This window comes from Bos indicus, chromosome 22, assembly GCF_029378745.1.
Source record: "Bos indicus isolate NIAB-ARS_2022 breed Sahiwal x Tharparkar chromosome 22, NIAB-ARS_B.indTharparkar_mat_pri_1.0, whole genome shotgun sequence".
Lineage (NCBI taxonomy): Eukaryota > Metazoa > Chordata > Mammalia > Artiodactyla > Bovidae > Bos > Bos indicus.
The window spans coordinates 1679332-1704042 of record NC_091781.1 but is presented as its reverse complement, the minus strand read 5'-3'; the positions used below and the strand labels follow the sequence as shown (position 1 = coordinate 1704042).

Sequence of the window (24711 nt, the reverse complement as noted above, 5' to 3'; positions counted from 1 at the left end):
CTGGTCCTCGGTTGTGCCGACTCTTTGTGACCCTGTGGACTATAGCCTGCAGGGTCCTCTGGCCATTGAATTTTTCCAGCAAAAATACGGGAGTGGGTTGCCATTTCCTGTTCCAGGAGATCTTCCCTACCCAGGGATTGAACGTGGCGTCTTTTGCATTGGCAGATGGATTCCTTACCACTGCGCCACCTGGGAAGCTAATTATTAGAGAAATGCAAATTAAAACTACAGTGAGGTGCCTCCTCACACTGGTTAGAATGGCCTTCATCAAGAAGTCTACAAACAATAAATGCTGGCGGACTTCCCTGGTGGTCTAGTGGTTTAAAAAAAATTCACCTGCCGGTGCAGGGCACATGGGTTCAATCCGTGGTCTGGGAAGATGCCGCATGTTGCAGAGCAGCTGAAACTCGTGCGCCACAACTTCTGAAGCCCTCGCACCCTGGAGCTCATGCTTCTCAACAAGAGAAGTCACTACAGCGAGAAGCCCAAGCACCACAACTAGAGAAAACCCACGCACAGCAACAGAGACCCCGCACGGCCAAAAATAAATACATTTTCAAAGAGTGCTGGAGAGGGTGTGGCAAGAAGTGCACCTCCCTGCAATGTTGATGGGAATGTAAACTGAGGCAACCACTACGGAGAGCACTACGGAGATTCCTTAAAAAACCAGCGCTACTATGTGAGCCAGCAGCCCCACTCCTGGGCATATATCCAGAGAAAAGCTGTAATTCAGAAAGGTATATGCCACCCCTATGTTCATAACAGCACTGTTCACAGTAGCCAAGACATGGAAACAACCTGAATGGCCATTGACAGAGAAATGGAGAAGAAGATGTGGTGCGTATAAACAATGGAATATTATTCAGCCATAAAAAGAACAAAATAGTGCCATTTGCAAAAACATGGATGATCTAGACATTATCATACTAAGTGAAGTAAGTCAGAGACAGTCAAATATCATAGGATATCACTTATTTGTGGAATCTAAAAAAATAATAATAAAAAAAATTTAAAAATTAAAAAAAAAAGATACAAAGAAACTTATTTACAAACCAGAAACAGACTCACAAGCATAGAAAACAAATTTACCGTTACTAAACGGGAAAGGTGGTGGGGAGGGATAAATTAGGAGTTTGAGATTAACATATATACATTACTGTATATAAAATAGAGAAACAGCAAGGTCCTATTGTATAGTACAGGGAATAACTCAGTATTCTATATGGGAGAAGAATCCGAAAAATAATAGATTCATGTATATGTATAACTGAATCACTTTGCTGTACACTGGAAAATAATACAACATTGTAAATCAACTCTACTCAAATATAAAATAACAATTGTTTAAAAGTAAAAAAAAAAGAGAAAATCAAATTCCCAATGAACATTTGAAAACATCTTCAACCTTTAAGCCCACCAGGCTCCTCTGCCATGGGATTTTCCATGCAAGAATACTGGAGTGAGTTGTCATTTCCTTCTTCAGGGGATCTTCCCAACCCAGGGGTCGAACCTGCATCTCCTGTGGCTCCTGTATTGGCAGGCAGGTTCTTTACCAGCTGAGCCACTGGGGAAGCTCTTAGCAGCAAAGAAAAGCAAACTAAAGAATATTGTGTCTTTTTCACAAACATAATTTGTAGAGTAAAATCTAATGCTGGAAAGTGGGTTCTCTAATGCCTTGTTGAAGAGATTTTAAATATTATATCTACTTATATAATGTAAAGTCATCATAAAAAGTAATAATCTTATTTGTAAAGATAATCATTATGCTTAATCTGCTTTATAATTTTATACAGAATTCAAGGGACTTATATAGGAAAAGGCTAAAAACATCATTTTCTTTATATCTTTGAGCAGAAAGTTGAAAAAGATAAATAGGTGACTAGGTTTCTTTGAAATAAGATGATATATAAAGTAATTTTAAAATAAGCTATATGAAGTGCTTTTTTATTTATGATTTGATAAACACTTTTTCTCCAGGTGATATAATTTATATATTTTTAGATATTACTGAATATTCTTTCACTTACTTTTTTAAAGGTTCTTGCATTAGTCTTTGTTCGCAAACTCATGGATCTGTGTTTCACAAAGAGAGAGCTTAGTTGGCTTGATGATCTCATGCCAGAAAGTAAGAAAAAGAAAGAAGACGACAAAAAGAAAAAAGAGAAAGAGGTAAAAAAAAAAAATTTCAAATGTACACTATTAACTGACTTTAATATTTTATACCAAGTAGTAAACACTATTATAGTCACTTCAGTGGGAATCAACTCTTTCAGTCCTCCTAAGAACCTTATTATTAAAAAGTGTTCAGTTCAGTTCAGTCGCTCGGTTATGTCCGACTCTTTGCAACCCCGTGGACTGCAGTACGCCAGGCCGTCACCAACTCCCAGAGTTTACTCAAACTCATATCCATTGCGGAGAAGGCAGTGGCAACCCTCTCCAGTACTCTTGCCCGGGAAGTCCCCCTGGATGCAGGAGCCTGGTGGGCTGCAGTCCACAGGGTCGCACAGAGTTGGACACGACTGAGCAACTTCACTTTCACTTTTCACTTTCATGCATTGGAGAAGGAAATGGCAACCCACTCCAGTGTTCTTGGCCTGGAGAATCCCAGGGACGGGGGAGCCTGGTGGGCTGCCTATGGGGTCACACAGAGTTGGACATGACTGAAGCGACTTAGCAGCAGCAGCAGCAGCAATGTGTCCATTGAGTCAGTGATGCCATCTAACCATCTCGTCCTCTGTCGTCCCATTCTCTTCCTGCCTTCAATCCCTCCCAGCATCAGGGTCTTTTCAAATGAGTCAGCTCTTCGTGTCAGGTGGCCCAAGTGTTGGAGTTTCAGCTTCAGCCGTAGTCCTTCTAGTGAATATTCAGGACTGGTTTCTTTTAGGGTGGACTGATTGGATCTCCTTGCAATCCAAGGGACTCTCAAGAGTCTTGTCCAACACCACAGTTCAAAAGCATCAATTCTTTAGTGCTCAGCTTTCTTTATAGTCCAACTCTCACATCCATACATGACTATTGGAAAAATTATAGCCTTGACTAGACGGACCTTTGTTGGCAAAGTAATGTCTTTGCTTTTTAATATGCTGTCTAGGTTGGTCATAGCTTTTCTTCCAAGGAGCAAGCATCTTTTAATTTCATGGCTGTAGTCACCATCTGCAGTGTTTTTGGAGCCCCCAAAAATATAAAGTCTGTCACTGTTTCCCGATCTATTTGCCATGAAGTGATGGGACCTGATGCCATGATCTTCATTTTCTGAATGTTGAGCTTTAAGCCAACTTTTTCACTCTCCTTTGTCATCAATAAGCTCTGTAGTTCTTCTTCCCTTTCTGCCATAAGGGTGGTGTCATCTGCATATCTGAGGTTATTTATATTTCTCCCAGCAATTTGGATTCCAGCTTGTGCTTCATCCAGCCCAGCATCTCTCATGATGTACTCTGCATATAAGTTAAATAAGCGGGGTGACAGTGTACAGCCTTGACGTACTCCTTTTCCTATTTGGAACCAGTCTGTTGTTCCATGTCCAGTTCTAACTGTTGCTTCCTGACCTGCATACAGATTTCTCAAGAGGCAGGTCAGGTGGTCTGGTATTCCCATCTCTTTCAGAATTTTCCACAGTTTATTGTGATCCACAGAGTCAAAGGCTTTGGCATAGTCAGTAAAGCAGAAATAGATGTTTTTCTGGACCTCCCTTGCTTTTTCTCTGATCTAGCAGATGTTGGCAATTTGATCTCTGGTTCCTCTGCCTTTTCTAAATCCAGCTTGAACATCTGGAAGTTCACGTTTCACATATCGTTGAAGCCTGGCTTGGAGAATTTTGAGCATTACTTTAAAAAGTGTGCATACTTTTATTATTTCCAGTTTACAAATAAGGAAACAGAGAGAGAGACTAGTAAGTAGACTGTCCTAAACACAGGCTCTTACCCATTTTACCAACTGGCCCTCGGCCTTTACACAGAGATACTTTAGAAAAATTACATATGATATGTATATAAGTCAATAGCCGTAAGAATTTACCAGATAACACAAAATAATTCTACATCACAGTCTTCCATCTAACATAACCTCAAATGTACATGAGTACATTTTAGCATTCATTTTAATTTTAACAGCATTTTAATAATCTGGCATATGTAAGGACAAAAGTGGCATTAAGTAGATATCTTTTTATAGAAAATGTAGTAAAATTTTAGTTTTTATATTCAATATTATGTACCCTTAGTTGATTTGTATACTGAGATTTACATGAATACTCTATACTGAATTTGAATTTTTTAACAACCAGCTCAGTACTGCAACCAGTTATAAAGGGCACACTTGAGTTATGTAGCATAGATGATTCTGTTAATTTCAGTGCCTCAGTTCATTTTCCCAGTCAGAATATTGTTTGAAAATCAAAGATAAGATAATACATTTTTAAAAGTTGTGGTCCTATTTAAATAGATCTCAAAATTGCTGTTTTTTTTTCTTCCCTAATTTTTGAGAGAAATGAGCACAATTTATAACTTGTGTTGCATAGTATTTATGAAAAAGCATTTATTAAAGTTGCAGACAAATGCTTTTAGAAACTTGTTGGCATTTTTTCATGGTTTGATTTTTCAGTGCTGATTTATGGCAAATTACTGGTTTTATGTTTACTTTTAAATAAAAATTGTGACTTTTTAATGAGGATATTAATTGTGAAACAGTTAAATGGAGTCTCCAAAATTTTTAACAATTTTGTTTCCTTCAAGGCTGTGTATATATATATATATGTAAACATAAGCTTTTGATGATTTTTCAAATAGGATATAATTTATTTATAAAATACTTAGGTAAAATTGCTTGCTCATTACTTCCTATATCACTTAGAATAAGGTCATTTGCATATCACAAAACAAAAGCAGAGCTGCCTTAAACACAAGAGTTTTTTCTTTTTGTCCTGTAAAAGGAATCTTGAAAGTTAAGTGACCTTGTGTGGTGGTTCCACAGTTGTCAGCAACTCTGTTAGTTTCTCCCAGCGCGGCGTAGACTTTGCATCCTCAGCATCCTGTGGTGGGTCAGAGTGGCTGCTGAGCGTGGGCTGCGTTGGCAGCGGAGTCAGAGACGGTGGGAGGCGGCAGCAGTCCCACCGTGCCACCCAGAAATGGCATCCAGGAGGTTCCACTGGCACCACACTGAGCTGCAGGGAGTGCTGAGAAATTTAGGCTTTATTGGTTTTAATCTTATATTGTTTTTGTTAAAACCAGGTACATGGTCACCCCCAAGTTGTGGGATTTCTTTTCATAAGACAGGTGCTCTCTCCGTGTCTCCTATACTGCCCCCTCTCCATCCTCATTAAGGTTGTGTCATGATTTGGGTTCATGTTTCTTAGCTTAGGTGTTCTCGACTTGAGGGGATGGTCAGAAAAGGGGCTGCTATTGGCAACGTATGGCCTGTTGTACATCCTCCATAGACAGGACTGGCTCCCAGGACAAGCAGTTGTTTGGCTCTAAATGTCGGTGTTGCTGAGACTGAGAAACCCCCACTTTATCCAAGTGAGGTTTTTGCTTATATTGTATTGTAATGAGAGCCATGAGATTTCACAAGATTTTGTTGCTCATTGTACATGGTGTCTACGTGCTCAGACATGCCTGACTCTTTGCAGCCCCATGGACTGACTGTACCTGGCCAGGCTCCCCGTCCATGGAATTTTCTAGGCAAGAATACTGGAGTGGGTTACCAGTTCCTTCTCCAGGGGATCTTTCCAACCCAGGGATTGAACCCGCATCTCTTGTGTCTCCTGCCTTGGCAGGCAGATTCTTTACCAGTTGTGCCACCTGGGAAGCCCCCCTCTCATTGTGTACCTGTGTAATAGTTGATAATAAAATTTATGGAGATTTTCCTGGCAGTCCAATGGTTAGGACTCTGCACTTTGAATAGTCAGAGAACTAGGATCCCTTGTGCTATGTGGAGTCGCCAAAAGTAATGCTAATAGTAGTAAATTTTAAAAATAAAATTCATGTAGCTAAATTGATATTTAAATAGTACTAATGATTAACTCCCAGAGCTGGAAGGTATAACCCTTAAAAATTAATCTTTATAAGTGATTGTTTTCACCTTGTGTTACAAGTATGTGTTCATAATAATAAAATGAAATTTTCAGTCATGGCAAGTTAAATAAATATTGTCAGTTTGGTTGTCTGATTCTTTAAGATTTTGATATATTAATTGGTCCTGGAAATATTCTGCGAAAAGTTACCTCTACCCGTCTGTTCTTTTCAAGGAAGCTGAACGAATGCTCCAAGCTGGTGAAGACACTGTGCACCTTCCATTTGAAGGGGGAAGCCTCCTGCAGATTCCAGTAAAGGCGCTAAAATACAGGTGAGATGCAGTTTTGCATTTTAAAATGTGCTTCATTTACACGACAGTTGGATAAATGAGCCATGCGGTGTGTCGCTAAAGTCATGATGCCTATTTTTTAAACAATGACAAACACTGCACCTGACGTGTAGGCTGAAGGAGGGCTTCCTGCAGGTGGAAGAGGAAGTTGCTCACTCCTTCCCCTCCTGCTGACAGCAGCAGAATGCAGCGGGCAGGGAGAGACCTTGGCTTCCACGTTCAACACAGATTGTCCTGTCGTTCTCACTCCTTCTGTTTCAGTGAAGTTTAAACCCAGTCTTAGGATACTCCCATGCTCTCAGTAGTACAACTTTATTTTTTTCCCTTGCCCTCATTATGACGGAGGTTGGTGCGTGCCACTCCTTCTGTTTCAGTGAAGTTTAAACCCAGTCTTAGGATACTCCCATGCTCTCAGTAGTACAACTTTATTTTTTTCCCTTGCCCTCATTATGACGGAGGTTGGTGCGTGCTAGAAAATAACGCTTGTGGACGACCTTCCCACAGGTGACAGTGTTTAGAGGCCCTGGAACTCTCCTTCAGTTTTCAAAGGTATCATCTGCCCATTGCCAGTGAGGGCTCATACTAGGGAAAAATTAATGTTTATCATACATGATTTTGGCGATTTGTATTAAAATCTACAAACTAAATATATAGGTTGGGAAATGTAAGCCTTTTTTTTAGCTTTAAAAACTTCTATGATTTATTTTTTTATTTTTTTAATATAAATTTATTTATTTTAATTGGAGGCTAATTACTTTACAATATTGTATTGGTTTTGCCATACATCAACATGTATCCACCACGGGTGTACACGTGTTCCCCATCCTGAACCCCCCTCCCACCTCCCTTCCCATACCATCCCTCTGGGTCATCCCAGTGCACCAGCCCCAAGCATCCTGTATCCTGCATCGAACCTGGACTGGCGATTCATTTCACATATGATATTATATATGTTTTAATGCCATTCTCCCAAATGATCCCACCCTCTCCCTCTCCCACAGAGTCCAAAAGACTGTTCTATACATCTTTGTCTCTCTTGCTGTCTCGCATACAGGGTTATCGTTACCATCTTTCTACATTCCATATATATGCGTTATTATACTGTATTAGTGTTTTTCTTTCTGGCTTACTTCACTCTGTATAATAGGCTCCAGTTTCATCCACCTCATTAGAACTGATTCAAATGTATTCTTTTTAATGGCTGGATAATACTCCATTGTGTATATGTACCACAGCTTTCTTATCCATTCATTTGCTGATAGACATCTTGGTTGCTTCCATGTCCTAGTTATTATTAACAGTGCTGCGATGAACATTGGGGAACACGTGTCTCTTTGAATTATGGTTTCCTTAGTGTGTATGCCCAGCAGTGGGATTGCTGGGTCGTATGGCAGTTCTATTTCCAGTTTTTTAAGTAATCTCCACACTGTTCTCCATAGTGGCTGTACTAGTTTGCATTCCCACCAACAGTGTAAGAGGGTTCCCTTTTCTCCACACCCTCTCCAGCATTTATTGCGTGTAGACTTTTGGATAGCAGCCATTCTGACTGGTGTGAAATGGTACCTCATTGTGGTTTTGATTTGTGAAGAATTGATGCTTTTGAACTGTGGTGTTGGAGAAGACTCTTGAGAGTCCCTTGGACTGCAAGGAGGTCCAACCAGTCCATTCTGAAGGAGATCAGCCCTGGGATTTCTTTGGAAGGAATGATGCTAAAGCTGAAACTCCAGTACTTTGGCCCCCTCATGCAAAGAGTTGACTCATTGGAAAAGACTGATGCTGGGAGGGATTGGGGGCAGGAGGAGAAGGCTGGATGGCATCACTGACTCGATGGACGTGAGTCTGAGTGAACTCCGGGAGTTGGTGATGGACAGGGAGGCCTGGTGTGCTGCGATTCATGGGGTCGCAAAGAGTCGGACACGACTGAGCAGCTGATCTGATCTGATCTGATCTGATAATGAGTGATGCTGAGCATCTTTTCATGTGTTTGTTAGCCATCTGTACGTCTTCTTTGGAGAAATGTCTGTTTAGTTCTTTGGCCCATTTTTTGATTGGGTCGTTTATTTTTCTGGAATTGAGCTGCGGGAGTTGCTTGTATATTTTTGAGATTAATTCTTTGTCAGTTGCTTCATTTGCTATAATTTTCTCCCATTCTGAAGGCTGTCTTTTCACCTTGCTTATAGTTTCCTTTGTTGTGCAGAAGCTTTTAATTTCAATTAGGTCCCATTTGTTTATTTTTGCTTTTGTTTCCAATATTCTGGGAGGTGGGTCATAGAGGATCCTGCTGTGATTTGCCTATGTTCTCCTCTAGGAGTTTTATAGTTTTTGGTCTTACATTTAGATCTTTAATCCATTTTGAGTTTATTTATTTTTGTGTATGATGTTAGAAAGTGTTCTAGTTTCATTCTTTTACAAGTGGTTGACCAGTTTTCCCAGCACCACTTGTTAAAGAGATTGTCTTTTCTCCATTGTATATTCTTGCCTCCTTTGTCAAAGATAAGGTGTCCATAGGTGTGTGGATTTATCTCTGGGCTTTCCATTTTGTTCCACTGATCTATATTTCTGTCTTTGTGCCAGTACCATACTGTCTTGATAATTGTGGCTTTGTAGTAGAGCCTGAAGTCAGGCAGGTTGATTCCTCCAGTTCCATTCTTCTTTCTCAAGATTGCTTTGGCTATTCAATGTTTTTTGTATTTCCATACAAATTGTGAAATTATTTGTTCTAGCTCTGAGAAAGATACCTTTGGTAGCTTTATAGGGATTGCATTGAATCTATAGATTGCTTTGGGTAGTATACTCATTTTCACTATATTGATTCTTCCAATCCATGAACACGGTACATTTCTCCATCTATTAGTGTCCTCTTTGATTTCTTTCACCAGTGTTTTATAGTTTTCTATATATAGGTCTTTTGTTTCTTTAGGTAGATATATTCCTAAGTATTATTCTTTTTGTTGCAATGGTGAATGAAATTGTTTCCTTAATTTCTCTTTCTGTTTTCTCATTATTAGTGTATAGGAATGCAAGGGATTTCTGTGTGTTGATTTTATATCCTGCAACTTTACTATATTCATTGATTAGCTCTAGTAATTTTCTGGTGGAGTCTTTAAGGTTTTCTGTGTAGAGGATCATGTCATCTGCAAACAGTGAGAGTTTTACTTCTTCTTTTCCAATTTGTATTCCAAATTTATTTCTTTTTCTGCTCTGACTGCTGTGGCCAAAACTTCCAAAACTACGTTGAATAGTAGTGGTGAAAGTGGGCACACTTGTTTGTTCCTGACTTTAGGAGAAATGCTTTCAATTTTTTACCACTGAAGATAATGTTTGCTGTGGGTTTGTCATATATAGCTTTTATTGTGTTGAGGTATGTTCCTTCTATTCCTGCTTTCTGGAGAGTTTTTATCATAAATGGATGTTGAATTTTGTCAAAGGCTTTCTCTGCATCTATTGAGATAATCATATGGCTTTTATTTTTCAGTTTGTTAATGTGGTGTATTACATTGATTGATTTGCAGATATTGAAGAATCCTTGCATCCCTGGGATAAAGCCCACTTGTTCATGATATATGATCTTTTTAATGTGTTGTTGGATTCTGATTGATAGAATTTTGTTAAGGATTTTTGCATCTAAGTTCATCAGTGATATTGGCCTCTATGTAGTTTTCTTTTTTTGTGGCATCTTTGCCAGGTTTTGGTATTAGGGTGATGGTGGCCTCATAGAATGAGTTTGGAACTATGATTTATTTACACATCTGATTCATCTGTATATTTATTATGTTTACAAATAGCCATATATAGTACAAAATTCAGTTTTAGAAGGTATATAGGTTCCTTCCTTGACCAGTTAATGGAAAATATTGTTAATATCTAATTATCTTGCTTCAACCTTTTTTCATTTTTAACTTTATAGTTTTTACAGAGGTCACATTTGGACTCTATGTGTTGATTAGTTTTGAAAATGAATTCACAGATAATTTTTCTCTAATACTTTTTACTATTAATTTTTATCATGGGTATCCTTTCATGATTTTCCCTCAAATTTGTATATATCTTAAATGCCAAGTATAGACATTTTGATATATCCATGTATAGTGCTCTGCTTCTCTAGATTCTGTAAATGTTTATTAAATGAATCAATGTATTGACTTTGTGCTAAAAAGAGGGTGCAAGTGAAAGTCTTAGTTGCTTAGTCATATTTGACTGTTTGCAACCCCATGGACTGTAGCCCACCAGGCTCTTCTGTCTATGGAATTCTCCAGGTAAGAATACTTGAGTGAGTTGCCTTTCCCTTCTCCAGGGGATCTTCCCAACCCGGGGATAAAATTCAGGTCTCCTGCATCGGAGGCAGATTCTTCAGCGTCTGAGCCTCCAGGGAGGTCCAAAAAGAGAATAGGAACTGCCATGGTAGTTAGTGGTGACTGAGCAGTTTGCTGAGATGTTGGCCACTTAATTTCTGTAGGACCTACATTAGCTTTTCCTTACTGTGATCACACATGGACCTTGACAAATATAAGTGGAGTCCATACTTATACTTTCTGATATTTAACAAAAAGAATGGGTATACATACATATATTTACTTTGTCTAATCATGACATGAGCCATGATTAATGCCATTTTGCTTAAAACTTGAACATCCAGATTGCCAGGAATTGGCTGACCTGTTTGTCTGCCAGAACTTTAAGTCTGCCTGCTTTGGATTTGTTTGTGTGTGTGTGTGTGTTAGTCACTTAGTCATGTCCGACTCTGCAACCTTGTGGACTGTAGCCCGCTGGGTTACAGTGGAATTCTCCAGGCACAAATACTTTGAGTGGGTAGCCATTCCCTTCTCCAAGATTTGGATTATATGCCATAAAAATGAAGTAAGATAACTTAGCAACATAGGAAAGCATTTGGAAACTGTAAAGTCTACAAAATATGAAAATAATTTATTGAATGTAGACAAAATTTTTTCCATCTAGTTCTTACTTTGGAGGTAAACAAAGTGTCTACTTTCTTCAGAGAGGGAGTCTCAATTTCTACTAATGGGAAAGTAGGGAAGAAACATTTAGAACCTAGAAAGTGTTTCAGGAATTTCTCTTTTCAATTATTGGAAGTTGGCAACTGAGCAAAGAAACATTTTCTTGGGGTAGACCGGGTTTCAGGTACTGCCATGGTGAATCTGGGTGTCCAGATGTGTGCGCTTGTAAAAACTTGATAAAGCAGCCTTGGAGACTTTCCAGAGATTCTGTCACTCATTTCTGCAGTCTTCCATCATCAATGATGTGCAGACTTAACGTGTGAACAAAGGCCTGCTCTATAGCCCTTTATAACCTGGCTGCCACCACAGTGTAATTTAACATCTGTTTTGACATTTGTATTCGTTGTTTGTTTGCATGAAATATTTTTGTTTGGTTGAAGAAAAAGGACTTGCAAGTGTGTTTCTATTAACTTCCTAGTACTTTCTTGTTACTTGGGACTGACAACCTTAAGCCCCAAGTTACTTATGGATGTCTTCATTACTGGACTTGGGGCCTTGAGGTAATTTTTGCAGTATTTCATAGAGACACAGTATAATTACATTTGTTTCTTACAATGAAAGGAAGTATTTTGTTCTTTGGATTTTGATAAATTTTATATATTAATAGTAACACTTTGAGGCTACCATATTACTGATATTGTAATAACCAGCTAAAAGTGGTACTGACAAACCTTTTTGGTATTTTATCTGTTGAAGTATTTTAATTTCTAATTTTAAAGCATCCCATTTCCCAGAATTCTTTTTAATGATTTGTAAAAACTTTGAAAAAAATGTTTTAAGTCCTAGTTGTTACTTTTCTTTATGTACTTCGGATAGTTGTTTGCTGCAACTGGAATTTGTGCAGATTATAAAAGTTTTCTAATTGACTTGATGCTGTATCACTTTTTATATTTAAAAGCACATTAATATATTCTTTCGCGTTATTTTAATAGTATACTTATAGCCAAGATAATCACCTTTGAGTATCATTGCCAAGTTAATTAGTCTCATTCCTAGTTTTGATTATAAGGAAAGATGCAGTTCCCTATGAGACCTTTATAATAGAACTCAAAGTACTGATATCTTGCTGGACCTTGGTTTAAGTGCATGGCAAAGAGTTTTCTCCATTTTAAGTTGATGAAAGCAAATATTATGTAGATAATAAGAATGACAGTATTAATGCTTTTGCAAGTACTGAATACTAACCAGAAAGTGTGTTTGTTCTTCAGTGTTGATCCCTCAGTTGTTAACATATCAGATGAAATGGCCAAAACTGCACAGTGGAAGGCACTGTCCATGAACACTGAGAATGCCAAAGTAACCAGACCTAACACGAGGTAGCTGTGACAATTTATGCATTTTCTAACTGTAGCGACTTCTAGTTTACTTATGGATAGCTATTTAGGAAACCATTCAATTTAACTCAATTTACGTAATTTATATTCTCCTTACTTAACAAAACCAACATTTTTTTCTTCCTCTTTCCTTCTTCATCTGTCCATCATTTTACTGTGTCCTGGAGCAGATATGGGTACTGATTTTTTTTTTTTTTTTTAAGTTTATAGTTGCCTACTTCAAAAAAAAGAATTGGCATTATATTGTAATAAAAATAAATATATACATATGGAATAAATATATAAAAGATCAGAAACCACATAAAGAAAAAAAATTACTAAGGGTTGAATACTAAAATAGAATGCTGCCTCAGTTATGCTCTGATGGTCCCCCCAGAAATATACCTTGTTCTGTTTTGTTTCAGCCTACTCTATCTTCTGATGAGGTAAACATTTTCCTAGGAGATACTTGTAAGAAATTTAATCCATGATTGTAAAGGCCATTTAGTTTTATAATGAACCATGTATTACACAACTGTTTCATAACCCCTTATGTTTCTTGTTATGTAATAACCTTTTTTTCTTTCTTTCTCCCTCACTTTAAGACCTAAACTTCAGGAATTCTGACTTGATAATCATTAGTACTTTAACCCCTCATGTCTCTGGAGAAATTAGGTATTATCCTGTAGAATACTCAGTCTTTCAGAGTCAACAGAAACTTATTTTGTGTATACTTTGTTCCAGACACTGTATTAGACATATATGCTTTATTAGACTGTATTTGCAGCTTGGATGTCAGATTAAAACTTCCTGGCAAGCAGTCACAGGTTTTTCTCCATCTTTCCCTGCCTCCTTTAGAACTTTGCTTCTGCTTAATCTTTGTTACCAGATTTTTTTTTTTGCTTTTCTCCCATCATTTCTTGAGTTTTAATTCTCTAAGCTAGACTGTTTCCTTCACTTATATATATGATCTCAAAAGTTTTAAAGTTAAACTTTTTGTCATTTTGGATTATTTCATGCAGCCCAAATTTCACTAGATACTCTTTTAGTAATTTTTAGTAATTTTCAACTCCTGTCAGCACCCCTGGCCCACAATGTTAGTATAAAGACCTTAGACTAATATTATTTTGTCTTTTGTAAGTACTTCTGCCTTTCATTCAGGTTGCCCCTCAATTCAAAATAGCTTAGGAGGAAAGAGAATGTTTTATGTTGTTCAACAGAAGAATGTTTGAGGTGTCTTCTTCAGTTTTGTCTGGAGAAGGCAGCAAACCATAGCATGTTTCTATATTTTGAAAAATGTTCAAAGCCCAGATATTCTTATTATAATTAATCAGTTAAATTCATGTACACAGAATCATTGTTTTTGATATTAACTTGAAAATGTAGAATCTTGTATTTGTGAACTTTGGGGAGATAAGGTTTGGAAATTTGTTCCATTTTGCAGGAAATTATCTGATGTTTATTTATACTGACAAAGGTTAAATAATTTTTTAAATATTAAATATTTAAATAGTTGTTTAAATTATTTAAATTTGATTAAATGTTTGTCAGTAAAAGTCAAGTGTTACAATTGTTCATATATAAAGTAAAACTATTAAGTCAGGTGTAGTCTTCATACCCTAACCAATAACTTTTGAGTTATAAGAAAATGTGAATTTCAGTGGCAAAAATATATATTAAAAAGCTAAGACTTTTTAAATATTTGCCTTTGGGCATCAAAGTTTACTGATATGAAAAGAAAGCAGTAAGATAGTAATGGCAGCTGGTATGTTTATAGTATGAATAGCCATCTCAAAGGTATTATGGATATTTACTGTTGGCCATGTGTGAATGTAATATTTGACCATTTCAAAATTACTTATTCTCATTCTTTGTTTTAAATAGCCCTGAAAAACCTGTAAGTGTGAAAATAAATTTTGAAGATGAACCAAGAAAGAAATACCTGGATGCTGAAACTTCATTATAGATTTGAACCAAGAAGAATTATATATACAGATAGATTAGATACATATACATATATGTGTGTGTGTATATAATGTGTGTTTTGTGTTGCTATATATAACAATATTGTATGTCATGCCCCTTATGCGTGACTACTGGGTTTTTGGTTTTTTTTTTTTTTTGAAGTAGTGTCTGAAGTTTGTTAGGAGCACCATGGAGACTGTGTTTATAATGAAATGGTCTCTTGGAAGTGAGGTACATGGTTCTTACTAATCAAATATTTATTTTTCTGTTGGAAGTTTTTTTTCTGTTCTGCAGTAGAAAAATGTGGGAAAATGCATTCAGTCTACTTTTCTTTAAATCTGTTCTTTAAAAAAAATAATCTTTAAATCTATTTAAATCAGTGGCAGTTCATACCAACCTTAAGTGATATGTGTTTTGTCCATATTTTTAAATTTTTTCCTTGAGTTGCTAGAAATGTTCCCATATGACTTCCCTTCTGCTAGTGCGCTGAGGGGAGAGCAGGGCGCTCTGCCTGTGTTGGGGTGCGGATGCCGCTGCGTCCCTTGTCCCGTACGCGCCCATCACGTTTCACGGTTTATGGGAACCTTCTGGCTGCAGAGCTACAACAGTGGAAGCTTTCTAGAGAAGACCTACAGTTTTGACCTTTATATTTTTGAAATGTATTTTAAACCTTAAAACGCCCACATCTAGGTTTCCATTCTGATAAACAAGTAAAATTGCAAGTGATTTTATAATTTAACCCTGGTACCAGTCATTAGTTAATGAATTTTAAAAGCTATAAAATAACCAGTTTAAACTAGTTAAACTTTGTTGCCTTTATAGAATTTTTTTCTATATACTAATACCCTTTTAGAGCCCCATAGGCCCACTCTGTTCTCTACTTTTGATGTCTTTTATGTAAAATGTGGTTAGTTTGTATCAGGTTCAAGTTCTTGATTATTTTTCTGTAAGTATAATTAATCAGGAGTCAGAATTCTCTTAAGTGGGTTAACGATCAGTATTACTTTCTTAAGAATTACCTTTCGTTTTCTCTTTACGTTGTTCTTTCTGTTGTATAGGTAATGTTTAATAGATTGTTATCTGTGATTTCATTTTAAGATATTTAATTTATTTTAATTGATATGATGCTTAAATGTTATATAAACATTTGAAAAGATGACACATATAGAGTAAATTTAATGTAGACAGTTGGTGCTCACTTGCGTTTATGGTTTATTATCTGAAAGCAGTTGATAGATTTTACATCTTTGATATAAAGCACTGCCATATTTGTATTTTAAAAGAAATTTAGACTTACTATGTGTATAGCTCAGATTGATGACATTCTTCCTAGTTTGTGTTTGTGTGTTTTATTTAGATTTTGGTTTTCTGAGCTGTCTTTTTAACTTCTAGCAAATCTTTTTAGTCATCTTTTATATACTTTTTAGCTCCATATGAAATAAATAAATATCGTTCTTGTTAAGCCTGTAGGACTGGATGAATGGGGTTGTGAAACTGATTTGGCAAAAGGATGATTTCTAAAAACCAAACAAGTATTGAGAAGCCACTGAAATACTGAAAATGATAACATGAATGTAAGGATGAAAATTTCAATGAAATCCCAGTGCTCTCTTTAATCAGTTCTAATCAAAGTACAAAAGTATGAAGAGTTGATCTTATAGAAGATCATGAGCGATGCCCAAAGCTGATGTTTTAGCAATTCTAGCAATCCATTCCAAACTACTTAACATGAAATTTCCACATCTAAGACCATGTTACCCAATTCTAGTTAAAATAACGGATTCACCTTCTGCCTCATGGGAGGCTGGAAATGTAACTAATTTTCTTTAGAAAGTGTAGCTGGCATCTTTTGGCGCTGCCTGAAGAAGAGAGATGCTGTGGTACTTGGTGAGAGAGTGGTACCCATGGTGCTTGTTACTGTTACGAGCTTCCAGTGAAGTGAGTCCTTTTTGTTCATAGCAGCATAATCCTTTCCAAAGACCCCAGTATTTGCTGCTACAGTTTTGTAAACTGCCCTGATTAACCTGAACAAGATGATTTCCTCACATCATTTCCTTGGGTCTGGACGTCACAGGGTTAACAAAGTGTGCTTATTTTACAGGAAGTATATTTTAAAATTTAAACTGAAACCTCCTTGGGATCATAGTGTTTATGTGATTTTATTAAATTATGAAAACTGGCTATCCAGTGCCAGAAAAACCATGACTTACAGAATGCTTTGCACTCCATGTTTTTACTGTTTTAATTGTAAAATAGTTTCTGCTTTCTTTTGACTACTTGACTTACCAAATGATCCGATATGACTACTCCATTGAAAAGCAAAGCTAATTCATGTTTAAGTAATAGCTTGTTTTATGTGGCTATGATATTTTCCCACCGTTTTTGGAAAATAACCATCATGGATAGCATTCTTTGAAAGATAGTGAAAACTTTTATTTATACTTATATTGATTTTTAAATGTTGCCTTAAACGTGTATAGATGAGCAGTAGTGATTGCTATGTACTGATTTACCTCAAGGTGCAAAAGTATTAATAAACCTGTGCATATTCCATTTATAAAATAAAGTCATAGAAACAGCCCTGCACTTCCTCAGATGCCTTGGTCTCCAGGATAGAGCTCAGAGCTGCTGAGTACCTGGGCTGCGGGGCCGCTCAGGACACTCTTTCTTCCACCGGTTTTATTTATTATAGACATCTGTTTACAGAGACTAATAACATCCTCATGTTGACCATCTGAAATTTAGTTTCTTTTGAATACTATTTCACTCTAATTATTGCAGCTTTGGGGAAGACAATGAACTCTAGTTACTTCCTTGTGATAAAAGAATGATGCTCTATATTCTCTAATATTAGATACACAAAGTGAGGTGCGTGATCTGTCTAATGGCTGTTGTCTGTGTGAGTGTGCCTGTGTGAATGATGTGGTCAATCATAAATCTCTCAATTTGTTTTAAAAAGCTGTGGCATATCATTGTTCATATTTGCCAAGTCTATAAAATGTGTAGGACAATTTTTTTATGTGCTAATGCATGTATTTATAAAGCAGATTTCTTTACCACTCAAAATTACTAACTTTTCCTTTATCCATTTAAAAAACCATTTCTGTTTCTTCCATATACCCAAAGTTTATGTATATATGTAATAGCTTTCTAACCTTTTCCTTTTGCAAAAAGTAGGTTCAGAATTCTGTAAAAAGAAAAGTGGTTTCTGAAACAGAGGTATGACACCAGAGCTTGCCGTTTTTAAAGGATTGTATCATGTACAACAGTTATGTAAATGTGCTCAACAGTATAACATGTGAATCCTGTTTTAAAGTGCTCAGATTTCGGATGTATAAGCCATTGATATAACATTGTGATTCAAAAATGTTTAAATTAAATAATTTAATGTTTTAAATTTATTTATGTAGATCACATCATTGTTATCATATGCAATAGAACTATGTGAACTGTTTTTTGGTTTAGTCCAACAACTATTTATTTTTTTAGAAAGTTAAAGACTTTAAGGACATTCAAATTTTAAATAGTGTTCATAATTCAGAACTTGGCAATTTTAATGTAAAGTTGGTACTTTTCTAACTTTAAAAAGTAATGTAAAAAAAAAAGTAATGTAAGTGTCAATAGTTGGAAATGGAATCATCTAAAGATAATTTTTAAATTTAATTAGCATAGATTGACTTCTGCAGTTGACTTAGAGTAATTGTTGTTTTTTTAATCAGATTTTTGTGCATTGATTGATTGTTGTGGTTTTCCTTTTGTTACTTTCATATTAAAAGGTATTTTTTGTTTTGTTTTGGGGGGGTTTATCTTCCAGTGTTTACTCCGTTTAAATAAATAGAAATTGAATTTATTGTTCATTTATACAGTATTTGATAGCTTGGTATAATAAGAACAGTACAGTTCGAATTTTTATGACTTTTATAATTATCAATACAATGATATTTTCTATTATAATAAAATCCAAAGTAAATTAAACATTTAAAATGTAGAACTGATATTTTTAATCTATATGAAGTACAAGTATCTACCAGTCTAGAATGTGAATAATCTTGCTTTTCAAATCTGTTTCATAAGATTAGAAGAAAACTATTTTTTGGAGATGTTATTGAAGTTGAAAGAGCAATAAAAGTCTACTGAATCAGTCGTTGAATATTGTCTTTACTTTGGTATTAGAAGAGCCCCCCCTACATGAGAGGGGATGGGGAAAAAGCAAGTAATTTCTGTTTGCTGCCTCCTGATTTTCCTGTGCTTTAGTAAGCAGGAGACAGAAAAGAGGAAACAGTGAGAGAAGAAAATGAAACAAAACAGTGTGTGTTTCACCATGATTTTGTGATAGTTAAGAAATAATGAAATTAAAGCCCTTTAAGATAGGCTGGTCCAGTATAGTCCCTATTTTAAGACACATCTGTTTAGAGTGAGAATCTTACAATGTGGAGTGTAATAAACACGCATCACATTGCATGATGGGTAATGAGCATATCTCAGGCGTGCTTTTCTTTTTTGTTTTTAGTGATTAATTTTATTATGAATTTTTTTTTAGTAATAGCCAATGACGGGGTTTAGTCTGTCTTCCACTAGGCACATATGGAGCACTTCTTCCTGTGTTTTCTGGACTTGCTGTAAGGTTTCTGATTTCCCACAGTGAATCTGATAACCTTTGGGAGTGAGATGGAAAAAAGTGCTTAAGGTTTTGGAAGCTTCATTTGAAAGTTCTGTTTACATTTACTTGAGGGAAGAAATATTTTTTGTCAATGTATTATCCCCAGCTACAGAGCCCTGAGATTTTGTGGGCATTGAGGGTGGGGAGAACAAGGAAAGCAGTGAGTTTCCCACTCGGTTTTGTTTGCTCTTGCTCCTTAAGGCAGGTCTGATCTCTCCAGCATCAGTTCTGTGACCTTCACATCACTAACTGTGCTTTTCAGGGAAACACTCCTATTGTTTGGAAAACCTTCCTTCCTGTTACTCTGCTGTTCTTTCAAAGCTCAGCGTGAGTTGTGCCTTTTCTTCTAGTTGTGCTCTCCGTGTGCTGTCTGCTGTAAGAGCGTTTTCCTGCCTCCACTCAAGAGTGTGTGTCTGTGTTTAAAAATACTCTCTTACTGTTTTTGTTCTTTTCCTAGACCAGTGGTCTAGGGGCATTTTAGAAATTTGGGGAATTGTTTTTTTGTGTGTGTTCTTGTTGATTCTGAATATTTATTTCAATATCTATTTAAGGTACTTTTGTTTGTTCCTTATGTTAGTTATGACATTATACTAGTTTACTTTGGAACGTGATTTATATAACCTGTGGATTCACATTATGATAGTGAAAGGGGTGTTCAGAAACACCAGTAGGGGATTTGAAGTCCTACAAACTTGGACTCTACCACGTCAGCCACGAGCCTGATGCAGGCGTGAGCGCCTTGCGGGCCTTGTGTCCATCTCACCTCAGGAGCACAGGATGGGCGGCGCCACCCAGGTGGGTGTGCTGCCCCTGTCCTCCAGAGCCCCTGGTGTCCCAGGCCTCTTAATCGTCTATGTGACTGTCAGTTGTATTCAGGGGAGGCCGAAACATTAAGATTTTATTTTAAGAAAGAGGAGAAAGAGAAAGATGGGAAGCTCATTGAGTATTCTGATAAAAGTTCAGAGGAATACTTTTGTCTCCTGCTTAATATTTAAAATGTCTCTAGAGAATACGTCTGCCTTTCCTGTCACCTTTTTGTTTTGAATCAGGTTTTGGAAGGTTTAATCACCGCACTAATGGACATGCCCATGGGACTTGAAACTATATTAAGATGAGATTGAATTGTTCAGGGAGCAGCATGGGGGTTAAGGCTGGGCTCTAGATTGGAACTCTTAAGATCTCCCCTGCGTCCATCAATTACCAGCTCTGCTGTGGGCCTCCTGGCTCTAAACTAGGATGAGAAATAACCAGACGATGTGAAGAGTAAGTCAAACAACGATGAAAGAGTTTGGAACAGTCCCTGGCACAAAATAAACACTCATAAAGCTTCATAATGTGTGTACACTCATCTCACACGCTAGTAAAGTAATGCTAAAAATTCTCCAAGCCAGGCTTCAACAGTATGTGACCGTGAACTTCTGGTACTTCAAGCTGGATTTACAAAAGGCAGAGGAACCAGAGATCAAATTGCCAACATCCTTTGGATTATAAAAAAAATGAGACTTCCAGAAAAACATCTGCTTTATTGACTATGCCAAAGCCTTTGACTGTGTAGATCACAAAAAAACTGTGGAAAATTCTTAAAGAGATGGGAATACCAGACCACCTGACCTGCCTCTTGAGAAACCTGTATGCAGGTCAGGAAGCAACAGTTAGAACTGGACATGGAACAGCAGAATGGTTCCAAATAGGGAAAGGAGTACGTCAAGGCTGTATATTGTCACCCTGCTTATTTAACTTTTATGCAGAGTACATCATGAGAAATGCTGGGCTGGATGAAGCACAAGCTGGAATCCAAATTGCCGGGAGAAATATTAATAACCTCAGATATGCAGATGACACCACCCTTATGGCAGAAAGTGAAGAAGAACTAAAGAGCTTCTTGATCAAAGTGAAAGAGGAGAGTGAAAAGTTTGGCTTAAAGCTCAACATTCAGAAAACGAAGATCATGGTATCTGGTCCCATGGCAAATAGATGGGGAAACAGTGGCAGACTTTATTTTCTTGGGCTCCAAAATCACTGCAGATGGTGACTGCAGCCATGAAATTAAAAGACGCTTAACTCCTTGGAAGGAAAGTTATGACCAACCTAGACAGCATATTAAAAAGCAGAGATATCACTTTGCCTACAAAGGTCCGTCCTGTCAAGGTTATGATTTTTCCAGTAGTCATGTATGGATGTGAGAGTTGGACTATAAACAAAGCTGAGCACCAAAGAATTGATGCTTTTGAACTGTGGTGTTGGAGAAGACTCTTGAGAGTCCCTTGGACTGCAAGGAGATCCAATCAGTCCATCCTAAAGGAGATCAATCCTGGGTGTTCATTGGAAGGCCTGATGTTGAAGCTGAAACTTCCAATACTTTGGCCACCTGATACGAAGAGCTGACTCATTGGAAAAGACCCTGATGCTAGGCAAGATTGAAGGCAGGAGGAGAAGGGGACGACAGAGGATGAGATGGTTGGATGGCATCACTGACTCAATGGACATGAGTTTGAGTAAACTCCAGTAGTTGGTGGTGGACAGGGAGGCCTGGCGTGCTGCAGTCCGTGGGGTCGCAAAGAGTCGGACAGGACTGAGCGACTGAACTGACTGATTGACTATATTTCTCACAAAAATGAATTCAAATATGCTTGTCTTTTTCTAAACTTTTTAATGGGCAAGTCCATTTAAGTTTCTCCTTCTTTATAAAATGAGACGATCCCACTTTGGTTTTGTTTCAGTAGGCTGAACACAGCTACCTTATTACTAACTTTTCATTATGCATGTTCCTTTCATTTATGCATGGATGTGCAACCTATATCCTATCATTTATAATAAATTGTACATGTTCTTGTTCCATAATGATTTATCCTATGAGTTTTTCTGATGTGAGTTTGCTATATAAGAAGATAGTGATTGAAATTCTTTTCATGGATAGGTAATTCAGAAACCAACCTCATAAATTACCTTATTTCATGAGAATGGCCATGAAACAACATTGAAATCAGTAATGTGATTTATAAGTACCCCTTAAAGAGTCCAGATACAATGCTGGAGTCACTTTTCTATAAGCATTGAGTATAAATAATTGGGTTTATTTTTACCTGAAACCTCCTCTATGATCATAAGATAAAATGAATAAATAAATAAGAAAACTTCAAAGGAAAATAGAACACAGGATTAAAGATTTCGAAGACAGTTATGAAGGAACTAGCTGAGTGGAGGAGAGAAGTTTGCCTAGGCAAACTTGTGGATAAGAGTATACTTATCTGGTGCCCCATGGGAAAACCTGTTTCAGGAAGTCAGCGTACCCAATGTGATATATATATATATGGCTGTGCAAAATATCAAGAAAGGCTTCACATGTTCCTAGGAAAGCTGTATTTGGATATATATAAATTATGTAAATCATGTTACATAAGGAAGTCCAATAGGAAGAAACCTCCTATTGTGTAAGTGATGTGTAAGTAGTAGTTTATTATGTATGTGGAATCCAGAAAAAAATAGTCATATTTATATATATATATATAAGTAATATTTGCCCAGTCTTTCAGAAATATAATGGTAAATATACTCACCAGTGTGAGTAAGGGGAAAGGTAGTGAAAACACTACCCCGACAACTGCAGTTGCCTCTCTTAATGTAAGGTATGAAAAGAGGTGAGCGATTAGGATCCTCTGGTGGCAAACGTTCCAGGAGGTCACATGAACTTAAAGCCGTCCAGCTACTCAGGAAGGTTCCTCATACAATACCAGCAGCAATAGAGTGTGCATTTTTTTCCAGGGGAATTTCCAACACCCATGTTTGTTTGATCGAGTGACAGATGTGAATCACCGCTCATGTTCATATTGATGTTCTGAAAATTTGTTGTCCAGCTTCTTCCTCAGCACAACAGACCACTTCTCAAATTCTTTCCTGATTAGGTTTAGGAAATCAGACCACCATTTTTTCTTTGCTTTTTCTTTTTTTTTTCCTTTTTTTCTCTTTTCCCCTGATTTTGCATCTTTATAAAGACACCATTGGTAGTATACAAGAATAGTTTTAATGTAAACCAAGATCTCTGAATCTCTCTTTCCATGCATACGTCCTGCCTATAATACTACATTGTGTGGGACACCATACTCTTGAATGCCTTTTTTCACTGTGTCTGCCTCTCAACACCCTTTTACGGGGATGTCTATTTCTCTTCTGTGTATCTTTCATTTGTTTTCTGAAGCTTGGTTCCACTAATAAAATTTTATTTCCTGGTTTTTTTTTTCTTGCAGTTTTTGTTCCTCAGTTCAGTTCTGTTCAGTCGCTCAGTCGTGTCTGACTCTGCGACCCCGTGAATTGCAGCACGCCAGGCCTCCCTGTCCATCGCCAACTCCTGGAGTTCCCTCAGACTCATGTCCATCGAGTCGGTGATGCCATCCAGCCATCTCATCCTCTGTTGTCCCCTTTCCTCCTGCCCCCAACCCCTCCCAGCATCAGAGTCGTTTCCAATGAGTCAACTCTTCGCATGAGGTGGCCAAAGTGCTGGAGTTTCAGCTTTAGCATCACTCCTTCCAAAGAACACCTAGGGCCGATCTCCTTTAGAATGGACTGGTTGGATCTCCTTGCAGTCCAAGGGACTCTCAAGAGTCTTCTCCAACACCACAGCCTCACAAAAGTGGCTTCTAATGCATTTGCCTAATTTTCCTGACCCTTTTCGTGGGCAAGTCCATTCGAAGTTTTTCTGAAATGGGGCTATATTCCACCCTGGTTGTAGTTCAGCAGTTTGAACACAGCTCCTTCATTACTATTTCTTCATTATTCATGTTCATTGTCTATCTATGCATGGATATGCATCCTTAGGAAGGAACTGCAGTTCAGTTCAGTTCAGTTCAGTCGCTCAGTCGTGTCCGACTCTATGCGACCCTATGGACTACAGCACGCCAGGCTTCCCTGTCACCAGCTCCTGGAGTTAAACTCACGTCCATGGAGTCCATGTGATGTTAAGAGGTTTATTTTAAGCTGTCATAAAATTCAAACATTTCTCAATAAAAAGATTCAGGCTCTCACGAAAGATTAAGCTCCTTGCTCAACCCCACAAACGAGCTGGTGACCGGTGTCCACGCGGCTCACACCATGTCCCCATCTCCTGCTGCGGGCCAGAATCGTTCAACGTGTCTCTACGTCACACAGAGGCTCCTCAGCAGGTTGCACTGATCTGAAACTTTTCACAGTAAATCTGCTTTGAAAGGTAGTTGATTTCTAGTCCATACCAGTTCTTGAAATTAAGCACCCCAAAGTGAAGCTGCTCTTTCCCACCCATTTTATCTCAAACGCCGAAGGTTGGTACCCGAGTCCACAGGAGCCCGGAGGGCAGCTCGAGTCTGTGGGAGGCGGCGCCGCGCCCCTCAAGCCCCACCTCCCCGCTCGCGCGGCGCCGCCTGGCCCTGCG

General features: G+C 37.6%; 1 protein-coding gene across 14 annotated transcripts in view; it reads left to right on the top strand.

The window, feature by feature from the left end:
- SLC4A7 (solute carrier family 4 member 7) overlaps positions 1 to 18793 on the top strand; it is a 124435-nt gene extending 105642 nt beyond the window's left edge. For 11 of the 14 annotated variants that reach the window (XM_070777290.1, XM_070777283.1, XM_070777280.1 and 8 more), the window contains 4 exons: positions 2038 to 2169; positions 6242 to 6339; positions 12581 to 12688; positions 14570 to 18793. In XM_070777290.1, the coding sequence (XP_070633391.1) occupies positions 2038 to 2169; positions 6242 to 6339; positions 12581 to 12688; positions 14570 to 14651 (420 nt within the window). In that variant the 3' untranslated portion in view covers positions 14652 to 18793. The remainder of the gene's footprint in view (positions 1 to 2037; positions 2170 to 6241; positions 6340 to 12580; positions 12689 to 14569) is intronic. The other 3 variants (XM_070777286.1, XM_070777285.1, XM_070777291.1) reach the window with 1 other exon arrangement.
- Positions 18794 to 24711: the final 5918 nt, after the last annotated feature.